General features: G+C 43.5%; 1 protein-coding gene and 1 non-coding gene across 3 annotated transcripts in view; one reads left to right on the top strand and one right to left on the bottom strand.

Annotated features, from left to right (window-relative positions):
* The window catches only part of LOC126281648 (probable 4-coumarate--CoA ligase 1), a 142,136-nt gene that overhangs the window by 27,777 nt on the left and 100,432 nt on the right, over positions 1 to 13,927 (bottom strand). For both annotated transcript variants that reach the window (XM_049980785.1, XM_049980786.1), the window contains exons 4-5: positions 8,028 to 8,322; positions 6,649 to 6,817 (exon numbers count right to left, since the gene is read on the bottom strand). In XM_049980785.1, the coding sequence (XP_049836742.1) occupies positions 6,649 to 6,817; positions 8,028 to 8,322 (464 nt within the window). The remainder of the gene's footprint in view (positions 1 to 6,648; positions 6,818 to 8,027; positions 8,323 to 13,927) is intronic.
* Positions 5,891 to 5,965, top strand: Trnas-cga (transfer RNA serine (anticodon CGA)). Its single transcript has one exon. It is a non-coding gene; the product is annotated as a tRNA-Ser (tRNA).

Here is a 13,927-nt window from a genome sequence, read left to right as displayed (position 1 = left end):
ATTTTTACAAAATTTGGTGCCTAATATGGGGCATTTTAATTTCGGCTCCTCAGTTCATCACATTTTCGTGCCAAGCGTGGGACCTTTTCAGATTCCTTCAACGTATTGGGTATAGTAATCACAATAAGGTGTTATTTATTACTAAGATATGTATGGAAACAGTGAAAGCAGAAATTATTTGTAACAAGCTAAGACACGAAACAGAAGAGATGAAAGTGCATAAGCACCCTCTGTTGAATTGGATCGGATTCGAATTTCGCTGAATTATTTCGAAAGGTTCCTATTGCTTCCACCTCATATACCAAAGCAAACACGGCACTCTAAATGGATGGGATCTCGTTCAATGTGGTTGCTAGTTCACGATGTTCTTAAAGAAGGGCATAACGGTCCTGAGGGCCTCAGCAGTGTTAGCGGTTGTCAGAAACGTAGTCCTGTTGCTCATCACACTAAGAACTGTCGCTTTTGACGGCGAAATGTGTAGTAATCCACGTCCCAAGAAAATGTCTAGTTTCAATGACGCCATTTAAGCCACCACGTAAGATCGTTTCTTGTGTAGTGGCATATTGTGGTACAATGGAGTAGGGAATGCCATGATCAACATACAAGAAATCCTGTGCGGTGGTGGGTGAGCGTTGGAGTGGGAGTGCGTTTGAAGATTACTTTGTTCAAAGAGAGCGAGAGAATATTGAAAATCTGGCACAAAGTGAAGCCTACATGGAGGTAGTTTTCAGACGAGAAGTGTCGTATATCAAATTATTCTACATCACAGTGGTACTTTATTAACTGTTACTGTTTACACCCTGCACTTTCGATCTTGATTTGAAAAGAAAAGTACCATATTAGGAGCCCAATCAACGTTTATGAATTTTTATGTGAACTGTTACCTCTGGTCCTTTTACTTGGAATCGTATGCTGTTGGTGATCAAGGGAGTCGCACAAGCTGCGGATCTTCAGCCACCACTTGCACTGAGTGGATCGCAAAGTGACTCAGGAGTCACTCTCTTCCCAGTAGCTGATTGGTCTCCCCACCCTCTCGTAAGGAACAGGTAGCAAAGCTAGCCAGGAGTAACTCCCGTCCCAAAGGCTTACTGCACCCCGCGGAGCGGATCCCAAAGTGAGTCAGGAAACCCTCTGCTCTCTTGGCTCAATCCCAGATTCAGCTAGCTATTTTTTTTTTGTTGACTTAGTGCCTCCCATCTGAGTTCGGATCTGCTGGATACGATTCCTTGCAGTAATAATAGTATGTACATTAGAGAATTATTTTTGTATAAATCATAGTGCATGTATATAGCAGTTGGTTTTATTTATTTATTTATTTAGCCTGATCAGATTAATGCCTTCAAGAACCCTCTTACATCAGACCACGCTTTTGAACTTATTACAGAAAACATTAAATCACGGTTACTTAAAGACATACATTTTTTGAAATATGAGATGTCTTCTCTTTGCATGTATCAGCCATTTTTTTTTGCCCATTTGGTTAAAATTACTGATCTCTCCACCCTTTTCTTCAGTCTTCCTGGAGGTCTTCTGCCCACTGGGTTATAATTCACAATTAATTTTGATGTCCTGTCGTCTTCTACTCTTATCATCAGTTAAATCTGTCTTTCTTAATCTTTTCATTTAAGATTTCATGTTCCGTTCTTCTCTGATGTTAGCATTCATTCTCCCATCAGTGTGTACATAGCTACTTTCCACAGGAGTCGCATCTCCAACGATTGTATTCTTTGGCCATTTCTTTTTGTTACAGTTCATTCCCCATTTCACAATCGATATTGACAACGTTTTGTAGAATTTAGATAGTGTTTTATTTCTTACTTTAATTCTGATGCATCTACAGATTATTCTTTTGTTGTGATTGAATCTTTCTTCTCGCGAATGTCCATGTCTGTTATGTATAAGACAGTATTTCCCAAGAAGTTGAGAGAGGTTACTCTATCCATTTCCTGATCGTTTCTTATTATTTTACTGGTAATTGACTCCAGGTCAATGAAAGATATTATGTAGCACAGATTATGTAATTTAGCTGTTGTGCATAAAATACATTGCTGGAAAAAACTTTGGTACACCCATTTACAGGTTCCCAATTCACTCATGATCTACTGCTTCAACACTGCATGTGGAGTACAGTAGCACAAATGGTTCTGAGGTACCAGGTGATGAAACACCCACATTAGTACATGGTGTAACTTCCAGAGGCAGAAAAGGAGGCAATGACTCTGGCATCAAGTCTGTCACACAGATGGCAAATACTATCCTGGGATAAGTTATGCCACACCTGTTCGGCCTGTTCACATAGTTCTGTAAGAGTTGTTAGTTGATGAGACACATGAGTAAGGGGCAGTGTGTGTGTGTGTGTGTGTGTGTGTGTGTGTGTGTGTGTGTGTGTGTGTGAATTACTTGTTTGAATAACACATCAGCTTCCTTTAACAAGAACGGTAAAAGAACAGGTCTAACAACAATCCGAACATATCGAGCACTGGTTAGCATTATGTCCTGAAACACGAAAAGTGAAAGAATTCTAGTTTATCGCACTCCAAACCATAAGGGCTGTGATGGAGCCACTGTGTCTTGGAAAAACACACTGTATGAGACAGTGACCACCATGTCTACATCATACACACAAACGACCACCACTTGCATGCAGGCAGAATCTGCTTCATTGCCTTTTCATCTCCCAAGTGATCCTCCAACGACACCAGTCGAGCTATGCTGTGGCGCGAGTGGAAGATGGGTTACAGGTGCGTATGCCCACAGTCTCACTGTTAATAACATGTTCACAACAGTTCGTCTTAACATGTCTGGGTTCACAAGCCCTCTTATCTGTGCTGTGGTAGCTGTATGATGTACCACTGCTTTCCTTGCAATATGACAGTCCTGACAGGTGTCTGTGCTGCTTGGTCGTCCAGAACCGCTTCTATGGGTGTTCACGTTGTCCCTGATTCCAGCATCGTTGCACAAGTGACGCAGCACATCCAGCTTACGTGACAATTCTTCAAAAGGACTATACCATCACTCGGAAGGCCAAAATCTGACCCCTTTCAAACTCGCTCAGTTGGCTGTAGGAAGCACGAGCGTGTCTCCATGGAATGGTTGTCTGATTGCTTCATACATTTGCACCAAACAGAGCCTTATGGCTGAACATTCACAATTAAAGGGTAGACACAGTAGCACTCTGTCAGCTATGTCACTACGCTACCCATTGGTTAGCAGCGTTGAAACCATTATCATCTCCCAGGTGCCCACAGATGAAACTCAACGATGTCTTTCCAGGTGTACTAATTTTCTGTTTCCTGGCAGTATATGAGCAGATGTTTGGAGTTCTCGGCTCCAAGGAATTGACAAACCTGGGATGTACAGTGGTTGTCAAACTAGACAAATATTTATCTGAGGCATGTTTGCTAGATGATGATGATTGGTTTGTGGAGCGCTCAACTGCTCGCTCATCAGCGCCCGAACACATTCCATATTTGTACACAGCCCAAGCTAGTCAGTTTCATGGATGATGATGGAATGATGAGGACAACACAAACACCCAGTCCCCATGCAGAGAAAATCCCCAACCCGGTGGGGAATCAAACCTGGGACCCCGTGATCCAGAGGTAAAAACGCTAGCTACTAAACCATGAGGTATGGACATGTTTGCTAGAAACAGTAGTCTCAAACTAGTGGGAAACCAGAAACTGGATAATTGCTGTACCCAACACTATACCAATTAATTCAGAAAATATTATGTATCTATGTACATCAGTGTCCTGTGAGCATATCATTTCAAAAGCTGCAGAAGTGTGGACCGAGAAAAGTATCTGATTCTGTTTAAGTAAAAATAGACTGTCTTGATCAAGTTGAGACCACAACTGATATTAATATCAATGATTAATGAAAACCACCTCAGATTTAATAGAGCAGAGTGTTTTTAGAGTCGCTTTGGGATTTCTCTGTATTAAGGGAGTGACACTCGAGTCACTTCTCGATCCACTCCATGGATGCTGTGGCTGAAGATCAAAGCTCGTGTGACTCAATTATTGCCAAAAACATACAATGCCAAGTCAGAGTAAGAGAAGTAACAATTCACTTAAAAGTTTATGAACATTAACTGGTATTCTGAAATCTGATTTTTTTCTATTCAGATCAAGAGCGAAAATACAGGGTGGAAACGATAACTGTTTACAGTCTACCATAGTGACATGGAGGAAGTTGAGATAAACAGTTTGATATGACACACTTCTGGTCTATTAGCTTGGAAAACTATCTCAAAATGGGCTACAAAATCTACCTAAGCTACAGTTTATGCACTTTGTTCAAGATTTTCAGTGTTCTACCACTCTCTTTGCAGAAATTATTAGTCCTGGATAAAAATGAATAGAAGCTGTTTTGTAGGAAATTTAATGTAGTTAAATTTTGTACTGCGATCCGTTTCTACTTGAGGCTGCGTTTCTCGAGTTCTTCAAGAAAAATGTAAAAAGTTACCTTCAAATGGCCCCCCACTCCCATACTCATATCCCCCCCCCCCCCCGCCACCCGTTCAGGATTTCTAGCATGTAGTTTTCATCAACCATTAACATAAATAGGACATTTTATTTATAAATCGTAATAATGATTAATTTTTCCTTCTTGAGTACATATATTGTCATACTGATAGTATGACCAGAATTAAAAAGGCAAGATGCCATCTTTTTTTTATTTTTATGAGTGAATGGTGAGTCATGAAAAAGAGCTAATTCATTCCAATGTGTAAGCTATTCTGATCTGATCTCTGAAAATAATGGTTTTGTCAGATCTTTAAAAAACCTTCATCAGAATGACTTCTGGCTGGTGAAAGAAAAACAATCTGGGCAAAATAAGCAAATCAGAATTTTAAGTTACATATTAGATTGTTGCAAACTTATGACATCTACAGAAGTATATTATGGATGAATTAGCCTTTCACTGTTGTCCATTGAAACCACACCCATGTTAATAACCTGTGTTTTATTGAAAATGCTTTTTAAGAGATCCACATAAAGGAAATGGAGGCATTACTTTTCTGCACGCCTTCTTAGTTTAAAATCTTATTAACTGACAGTTAATTTAAGACAGCACATATAAAATTTCAAAAAGTAGAAGTGTTGTTACAATACGACTATAGAAATTAATTGCATGACTGAGTAAAATGAAATGACTATTAAATGTCTTTATGTATTCATAGATTTGTGGAATAAAGAAAGGACTTGACAGTTTACGCTGAAGTAAGTTAATAGGAAATTCTAACTACTCTGGAGATAAAAAGCAGACAGAAATAGCACATAATATCTATAAAAATAAAAAAGTAACAGAAGAGGAAGATTGAGAAGGGTAAGTTCAAAAATCCAAGGTTCTAAGAAAGGGTAACAGCTCATTACTATCACTTGAAGCTGTAAGTGAAAAGACCAACGGAGAAAGTGTTGGAAAAATCTGGGAGCAATGAAAGTGCAAGGAGGACGTAACAATCTAAAACTTGACACACGACTTAGTCCTTTAGTCAGAGGATTTGTAACAAATAGATAGACAACTAGAAAACTGGTGTGACGCAATCAAGAAATGAAAAATTCTAATAACTATGAATCTATTTAGTAAGAGACGACTGAAGCTAGGAACGAGAAAGAGCAACAAAGCTGAAACTTCCTTTCAGATTAAAACTGGGAGGCGGACCGAGACTCGAACTCGAGACCTTTGCCTTCCGCCGACAAGTACCCTACCAACTGAGCTATCCAAGCACGACTCACGACCCATCTTCACAGCTTCCATTCTGCCAGTACCTCGACTCCTACCTTCTAAACTTCACAGAAGCTCTTCTCCGAACCTGTGAAGTTTGGAAGGTAGGAGACGAGGTACTGGCAAAACTGAAGCTGTGAGGACGGGTCGTGAGCCATGCTTGGGTAGCTCAGTTGGTAGAGCACTTGCCCGCGAAAGGCAAAGGTCCCGAGTTCGAGTCTCGGTTCGGCATACAGTTTTAATCTGTCAGGAAGTTTCATATCAGCACACACTCCGCTGCGGAGCAGCAACCCCATTCTAGCAATAAAGTTAATTGTAGTCAAAAACTAACATAAAATATTTCAGTGGCTAAACTGGTTCGGAATGACCAGTCATTGTCAACAGCACGTCAATAATTCTTGGCCTAAGGCTGTGTGAAAATTTGTTGTCACATGCCATTTGTGCGGGGCTCCTAGCATTAGACTCGGAAAAAATGAGATGACCAAATCAATGGAGACATCAAAAACAGATTGGCATAAGTAAAAGTAGTACTCGTCACCAAAATAAATGTAGGTCTCAAAATGTGAATTTTGAGAAAGTGGTTAACTTATGCTGGAAGCCTAGATCACTATACTGTACGGAAGTGAAATGTAGGCTGTGGAAAAATATAAGTGATAATGGAAGCTAAAAAATGCATTGCCTAAAGGTGGATGATTTCGTAAACAGATAAGGCAAGGAATTGAGAGACACTGAATAGAACTGACGAGGTAAGAAGCCTTTAAAGTAAAATGAGATATGTGAAAGTCAGCGGGATTAATTTGATAGATACAGGTGCAGATGAAGTCTGTTCATAGCGCTAAACTGTACTGCTGGACAGGACTGTTACGAATTGGTCGGTACCTATATGAAAAATGAGGAAAACAGATGTATTCTTACCTGGTATTTTTGTATTGCGTCACGAAAGGCTGCGGGGTCCATGCCTTTTACCGCCACCACTTTGACAGGGAAGTCCATCGACATCAGCGTGGCGACTACTTGTGTCACCCAGAAGAATGGCGTGTTTATCACGAACACATCACCCTCACGGTAGTTTGAGTCTTTCCTCCTGCGGTAAACATGAAACGAAACAAGCTGTGAATTTCACAATACTGACATACATCCATACATATTACAAAAGTGTGTGTGTGTGCTCATATTCCGTATCTCCTCCTAAAGCATAGGACCGATTGCAACCAAACTTTGTACACGCATCCATTACTGTAACGAAACAATTGCTATGGACGTAATAACCATCTACCTATAACAATCCAGGAGATATGGCTCAATGAGATGCGTGAAAAGCTGCCACATAATACATGACGTTCAATTTTATTACTTCTTTGTTACGAACTCTATTCGCAACATACGTCGCAGACAGTACCCCTAAATACACCGCTTAATGTACCTAAATTAATATACCTCGAATGACATACGGTTCAAGAGACAAAACCAGACACTGAGACGCGTGAAAAAAATGTCATATTATGCGTGAAATTTTAATACATGTAGTGTTTACAGTTAAGACACTACTACAGTCGAGTCAGCTTAAGGAAATCATTGACAGTGCTTTCGACAACTTTCAAATGTGAAGCTCAAGCGGCTGTAGGCCAAAGCAATAGCCGTCTATAGGGCTATAAGCATAAAGACAATTACAAAATCGCAGAAGCTGCGCCCAGCGTACAGAAACCGAGAGGCGCCAGTCAACACGAGAAGAAGACAAACACCCGCAACCATGACAAATAAACGATACCATCTGGCCTCCAACAGAGGGAGGAACGATTTGAAGTGGAATGATCCGTAGCAGATCGGGTAGACGGAGGAGATACAGAAGATCCAAAGAAGAGCGGTGCGTTTCGTCACAGGGTTATTTGGTAACCGTGATACCGTTACGGAGATGTTTAGCAAACTCAAGTGGCAGACTCTGCAAGAGAGGCGCTCTGCATCGCGGTGTAGCTTGCTCGCCAGGTTTCGAGAGGGTGCGTTTCTGGATGAGGTATCGAATATATTGCTGCCCCGTAATTATACCTCCCGAGGAGATCATGAATGTAAAATTAAAGAGATTGGAGCATGCACGGAGGCTTTCCGGCAATCGTTCTTCCCGCGAAGCATACGCGACTGGAACAGAAAAGGGAGGCAAAGACAGTGGAAAAAAGTGCCCTCCGCCACACACCGCTGGGTGGCATGCGGAGTATAAATGCAGAAGTAGACATAGATGTAGAATGTCATTGTTTGCAAACTTCCAGCGCTGCGGAGGCCTCCAGCGGTGTTGGTCTCACCTGATGACGTCGAGCAGTGCAGAGAAGCTGGCCTGGGAGTGCAGGATGGTCTTGGGGTCGCCGGTGGTGCCGGAGCTGTGCAGCGCGATGACGGGCCGGCGCGCCTCCTCCCCCGTGGGCGGCGGCCGCGACAGCTGCTGGGTCACGAAGCGCTGCACGTCCGCTGCCGGCACGGGGGCGGCGGCGCCCAGGGGCTGCGGCTGCACGGGGCTGGCCGCAGACACCGCCCCCAGCGCCGCCTGCTCGCACAGCACAGCCGCGGGGGACAGCCGCACCAGCAGCCGCCGCAGGTCCTCTGCGTCACATAACAGAAGTGCAGACGTGTGCTCTCACAAGAGGAAAACAGGGACGGCTAAGATTGCGCGGGGTCTGTAGCAAAGCCGGCCACTGTGGCCGAGCGGTTCTAGGCGCTTCAGTCCGGAACCGTGCTGCTGCTAAGGTCGCAGATTCGAATCCTGCCTGGGGCATGGACTTGTGTGATGTCCCTAGGTTAGTTAGGTTTAAGTAGTTCTAAATCTAGGGGACTGATGACCTCCCATAGTGCTCAGAGCTATTTGAAACCTTCCAGGTTAGCCGAGCGCACTAATGCGCTGTTTCCTGGTCTCGGGTAGTTGCGCCGGCGCCGGTTCGAATCCGCCCGGCAGATTAACGACGAGGGCCTGTGTGCCGGCCAGCCTGAATCTGGTTTTTAGGCTGTTTTTCACATCCCCCTAGGTGAATCCCGGGCTGATCCCCACGTTCCGCCTCAGTTACACGGCTTGCAAACATCTTAACACTTTCGCAGTATTCCATGGATTTCACTCGTCGCAGACAGCTGGGGTACACTAACTCCTTCATGGGAGGTACGGGGTGGCGGCAGGAAGGGCATCCGGCCACGCCTTTCCACTAACCTTGCCAAATCCGTTCCTAATAATGCCGATCCTGTGTCAGTGCGGGACATGGCACCAGTGAAAGAAGAAGTGCTCAGAGCTATTTCAACCATCTGTAGCAAAGATGAACTGCGCTGCACCTATTGAGCAATATACAGACTTGACTAAAGTCATAGAATACCGCCTGATGTCGTATCAGACCTCCTTTTTTTTGCCCGGCATAGTGCAGCAACTCGATGTAGCATGGACTCAAGTCGTTGGAAGTGCCCTGCAGAAATATTGAGCCATGCTGCCTTTATATGGATGGAGAGGGTTGCATAGGCGAACGACGGCAAGGTCTTCAGCGGCTGCTCAGTAACAGATTGAGACGGGTTGTAAGGTGTCAGGCAAATCCAACACATTCCATGAAAATCCTGACATGATAGCAAATCCGGCAGTATCTCACATAGCTCCGAATAAATCTTGACATTAAATTAACCAAAGTTATACGATCATCAAGTGAGCAAATGGAATACCACAGACTAACACAAGAACGCCTAAATGCATGTCACACCTTCCCACCGTGAAACAGACGCAGTTCCGAGAGGAGAAACGAGAACAGAAGCCGAGAGCAGAGTCGTGTAAGCTAGAAGGCTCTACGATAACGGACGGACACCCACATCGCTGGCCAACCGTCACGAGGAGCCCCCAGCCCATGTTAAAAGATAGAGCCCTCCAGAAGAACAGTATAGACCTTCCGATAACACTAAAAGGGCCACACCAGCTGCAAGTTTTAGCGTGAGGCTATACGCGTCTCTGTTACGTTTCAAACATTAAAAACATTGCCCCACCACGAAAAGTATAACGTTTCTCATTGGAGAGACAGAATTTTTGTAGGCAGAGCTTATGGTTAACACTGAGACCCTGATTGGTCAGTTGAAAACACAGCCAGATACCTTTTTCTTAAACCAATTTCGGTAAATTGTAGTGAAGAGAAGTTAGAGAGTTGCTTCCGAGATGGCGAGGTGCGTGGAGCTGCGCCGCCCGCCGCCCCCTGACGCTGACTAACCACCGACAAGGTAATGAACGCACGCGATGCCGCATTTTTGAGCACATAAGGCTTCACTCAGAACTGCAGAAGTCTCATCTGTTACATTCCCTTTCTACGTAATACTAGTGTCGCTCGTCAATTAAATCTCATGATATTCACATTTGCTACTAGAAGTTAAAATCTGAAATGCGATGATTTTTGTGTTAAATAATTATTGCAGAGCCACATCAGCCACTGTAATTTACAACAAGTTAAATAAGTAATTAAAGATAATTGAGGGTCACTGTAGACCATTTTTGATGGTTTTCTCTTTTATGAAACTTAATTTAAACCTAGATTATTGATGTGATATGGCATATGTCATCCTTCGATTCATTGTAGAAGTTGGAAACCTTTTCAGAGAATATTAGCTCGCATTTTTGTTGATTGTAGTTGGTTTTTATCATCCTGTATTAAAATATTTCCTTTTATCAATAGCGCAATTAATAAACAATGTTTTGTGAGTAGAATAAAATTTCCAATGGTAAACTTAACTGCTTTTTCGACGTTATTTTACCAGCTTACTAACAATAGGAAAGCCCTTCCACTAAATTTAGTTAGTATTAAGATTCTTTTACAGGGAGTGCAGTGGAGCTGACACTGAAATCATTATTTGATTATATCATCGCTAGTCTCACTGAACTCTTCTGAACTCTACACGTCATGTGTGATCTGGCAACTCCTTACCAGCAACAGATCCCAGGTTCAAACTAGTCAATTCCCTAAAAAACACGCTCAGACCGTCGTTGCGCGAAAGTTGTAGGGAGACACGACTTAGAACAAACAGACACCACGCAGAATGTTAGGGGGTGTCAGGAAAATACTCGGAACTGGAAGATAAAACAGAACGGAAAACACAGGTAACAAGGTTGGAAAAATATGTGCCGACCCACACCGAAGCGTGGAACGAAGCATACCGTCAACAGAAAAGTACGGACAGCACAGGAAGAAAGTGGTAGAGGGAGGTGGAACAATATAGCAGATGGAAGTGGCTGGCTAACTGCAAGGAAAAAAGGGAGGAGCCAGCCACTCTGCAGTACACTAAAACCTCCAGCCTAAAAGTTTAGGCCAGAGTCCAGACATATCACAAAACTTTAAAACCCTAGACACACACGTCTCATCATGAGCTAACATACAGGGCAGATGCCCATCAACTTGTGCTTCTGCCGTTGCATCACTGTATAAAATGCAGTCTGTTAAAATGTCGCGGACAGACATGTGCACAACAGAAGTATCACAAAACGGGGGATCCTCCCGCCGTAATAGAAAGCTATGTGTGAGAGGACAGTACCCGATTCGAAGACGCGTGAGGGTCACTTCTTCCCGCGTGAGCAACCGGCAGGAGGAACGCCACAGCCGAGTCGTTGACTTCACCAACCGCAGTTTATTGGCCGTCACCGCCAGCCATTCTTCCACCCACAACTCGGTGCACTTCTTGTGGAGTGCAGAAAAGACAGACTGCAAGGGAATAGGACACTGGACCACATCCTGCTCTATGCAGGCCTCCTTGGCAGCCTGATCGGCCTGTTCATTGCCCCATATTCCTACATGATCAGGCACCCAGCAGCAGGTCAACTCCTTACCCCGCCGTTGGAGCAAGTACAGTTGGTCATATATCGGCTGGACCATCTCCTCAATTGGATACAGATTCTGCAATGATTGTAAGGCACTAAGAAAATCGGAGCAGATGAGAAACAGATTACCCCGAATACAATTCATCTGCTCCAGTGCCTTCAGGATCGAGTGGAGCTCTTCTGCGAAAACAGTATATTCATCAGGGAGGCGAATCCGGATAATATGATCAGAGAACACTACACAACAGCGAAGGAAATTCCCTTGTTTGGAGCCATCAGTGTAAATGACAGTAAAACGGTGATGCACATTTAAAATGTTAAAAAACAGAGATGGGAATGTAAAATTTGGAGTACTATCTTTCGTAAAATTAGTCAAGTCTAATATAAGTCTGGGTCTCCGGAGCAGCCAAGCTGGAAATCTGCTCCAGCCGCGACGGAAAACAGGAAGACCAGCCATATCCATTGCAGAGAGGCAATCCTGTGCGCGAAACCCATAGCTGCCTTTATAGCCGTCAATATCTGCGAAAATGTTACCGGCGCAGGTTTTTGTACACGAAATGACCTCTCTGTTATGTCCAATGAATGATCGATGGGATTAATGTCGCTCGAATTATCCAGAATGTTCTACGAAACAATTGTGAACTGTTGCGGCCGGGTGACATGGCAAGACGCATCGTCATCCATAAAAATGAAGTCCATTAATGCCTGCAGATGGTCTCCTATGTAGCCGACCATAACCATTTCCAGTTAATGATCGGTTCAATTGTACAAGAGGACCTAGTCCATTCCATGTAAACATTGCCCAGACCATTATGGCGCCATCGCCGCTTGGCACAGTGGCTTGTTGACAACTTGTGTCCACGGCTTTGTAGTGTCTTCGCCACATTCGAACCCTATCAGCTCTTACGAATTGAAATTGAGTTTTATCTGACCACGACATTGTCTTCCAGTCGTCTACGGCGCAACCGGATTGATCATGAGCCCAGGAGAGGCGGTGCAAGCGATGTCGTACTGTTAAGCAAGGGCACTCGCTTCGATCGTCGGCTGCCATAGCCCATAAACGTCAAATTTCGGCACTGCTCAAACGGAGAAGATCGTCTTTCGTCTCACATGGATTTCTGTGGTTATTTCATGCAGTGTTGCTTGTCTGTCAACATTGACAACTCTACGCAAACCTTGCTGCTCTCGGTCGTTAAGTGAAGGTCGTCTGCCTCTGTGTTGTCTGTGATGAAAGGTAGTGCCTAAAATTTGTTATTCTAGACACACACTTGACAATGCGGATCTCGGAATGATGAATCTCCTAACGATTTCTGAAATGAAATGTCCCATGCTACTAGCTCCAACTACCAATCCGTGCTGAAAGCTTGACAATTCCCGTCGAGCAGCCATAATCACGTCGGAAAGGTTTTCACTGAGTACATATAGTAGCTCCACCTATGCACTGCCCTTTTTTACCTTGTGTATGCGATACTACCGCTATCTCTGTATGTGTGTATCGCTATTCCATGACTTCCGTCGCCTCAGTGTATAAAGTACATCAAAAAGGGTAAAGAGTGCAATGAAATTCAACTGTTAAGTGCAGAGAAGAGAGCGGACATCTGGAAAGGAGTACCCTGAAGGCTTGTATGAGAGGGAAAACTTGTCTGATGACTTGATAGAAGAAGAAACAGCAGTCGCTACGGAAAAGGTAGGCAATCCAATACTAGAATCAGAGTTTGAAGGAAGACATAATACCAAATAAAGTAGAATGGATAGACAAGATTCCTCCAGAATCTCTAAAATCATTGGAGGAAGTGACAACAAAACGACTATTCACTTTTGTGTATCTAAGAGACTGGTGACATACCATCTGACTTTCGGAAAAGTATCATCCACGCGATTCCGAAGAGAACAGAGCCGAGAATTACCGTACAGTCAGCTCAGCAGCTTGTGCATGCAAGTTGCTGACAAGAATAGTATACAGAAGAATGGGAAAAAAATTGAGTATTGTTAGATGACGATCAGTTTGGCTTTAGGAAAAGTAATGGCACCAGAGAGACAGCTCTGACATTGCGGTTGACAATGGAAGTAAGACCAAAGGAAAATCGAGATTCGTTCATAGGATTTGTCGACCTGAAAAAGAGTTCAACAATGTAAAATGGTGCAAGATTCTGAGAAAAACATGAGTAAAGCTATAGGAAAATACGGATGGTAGACAATATATGCGAAAATCAAAAGGGAACAGTAAGAGTGGGAGACTGAGAACGAAGGGTCCGGATTAAAAAGGGTGTGAGACAGGGATGTAGTCTTTAGGATCTACTGCTCAATCCATACATCGAAGAGGCAAAGGCGGAAATAAAAGAAAGGTTTTAGAGTGGGATTAAAATCTGGGTGGAAGGATGTCTATGA

This window comes from Schistocerca gregaria, chromosome 7, assembly GCF_023897955.1.
Source record: "Schistocerca gregaria isolate iqSchGreg1 chromosome 7, iqSchGreg1.2, whole genome shotgun sequence".
Classification (NCBI taxonomy): domain Eukaryota; kingdom Metazoa; phylum Arthropoda; class Insecta; order Orthoptera; family Acrididae; genus Schistocerca; species Schistocerca gregaria.
Note: the sequence above shows the minus strand (reverse complement) of the source record. Positions and strands in the feature narration are given on the sequence as shown.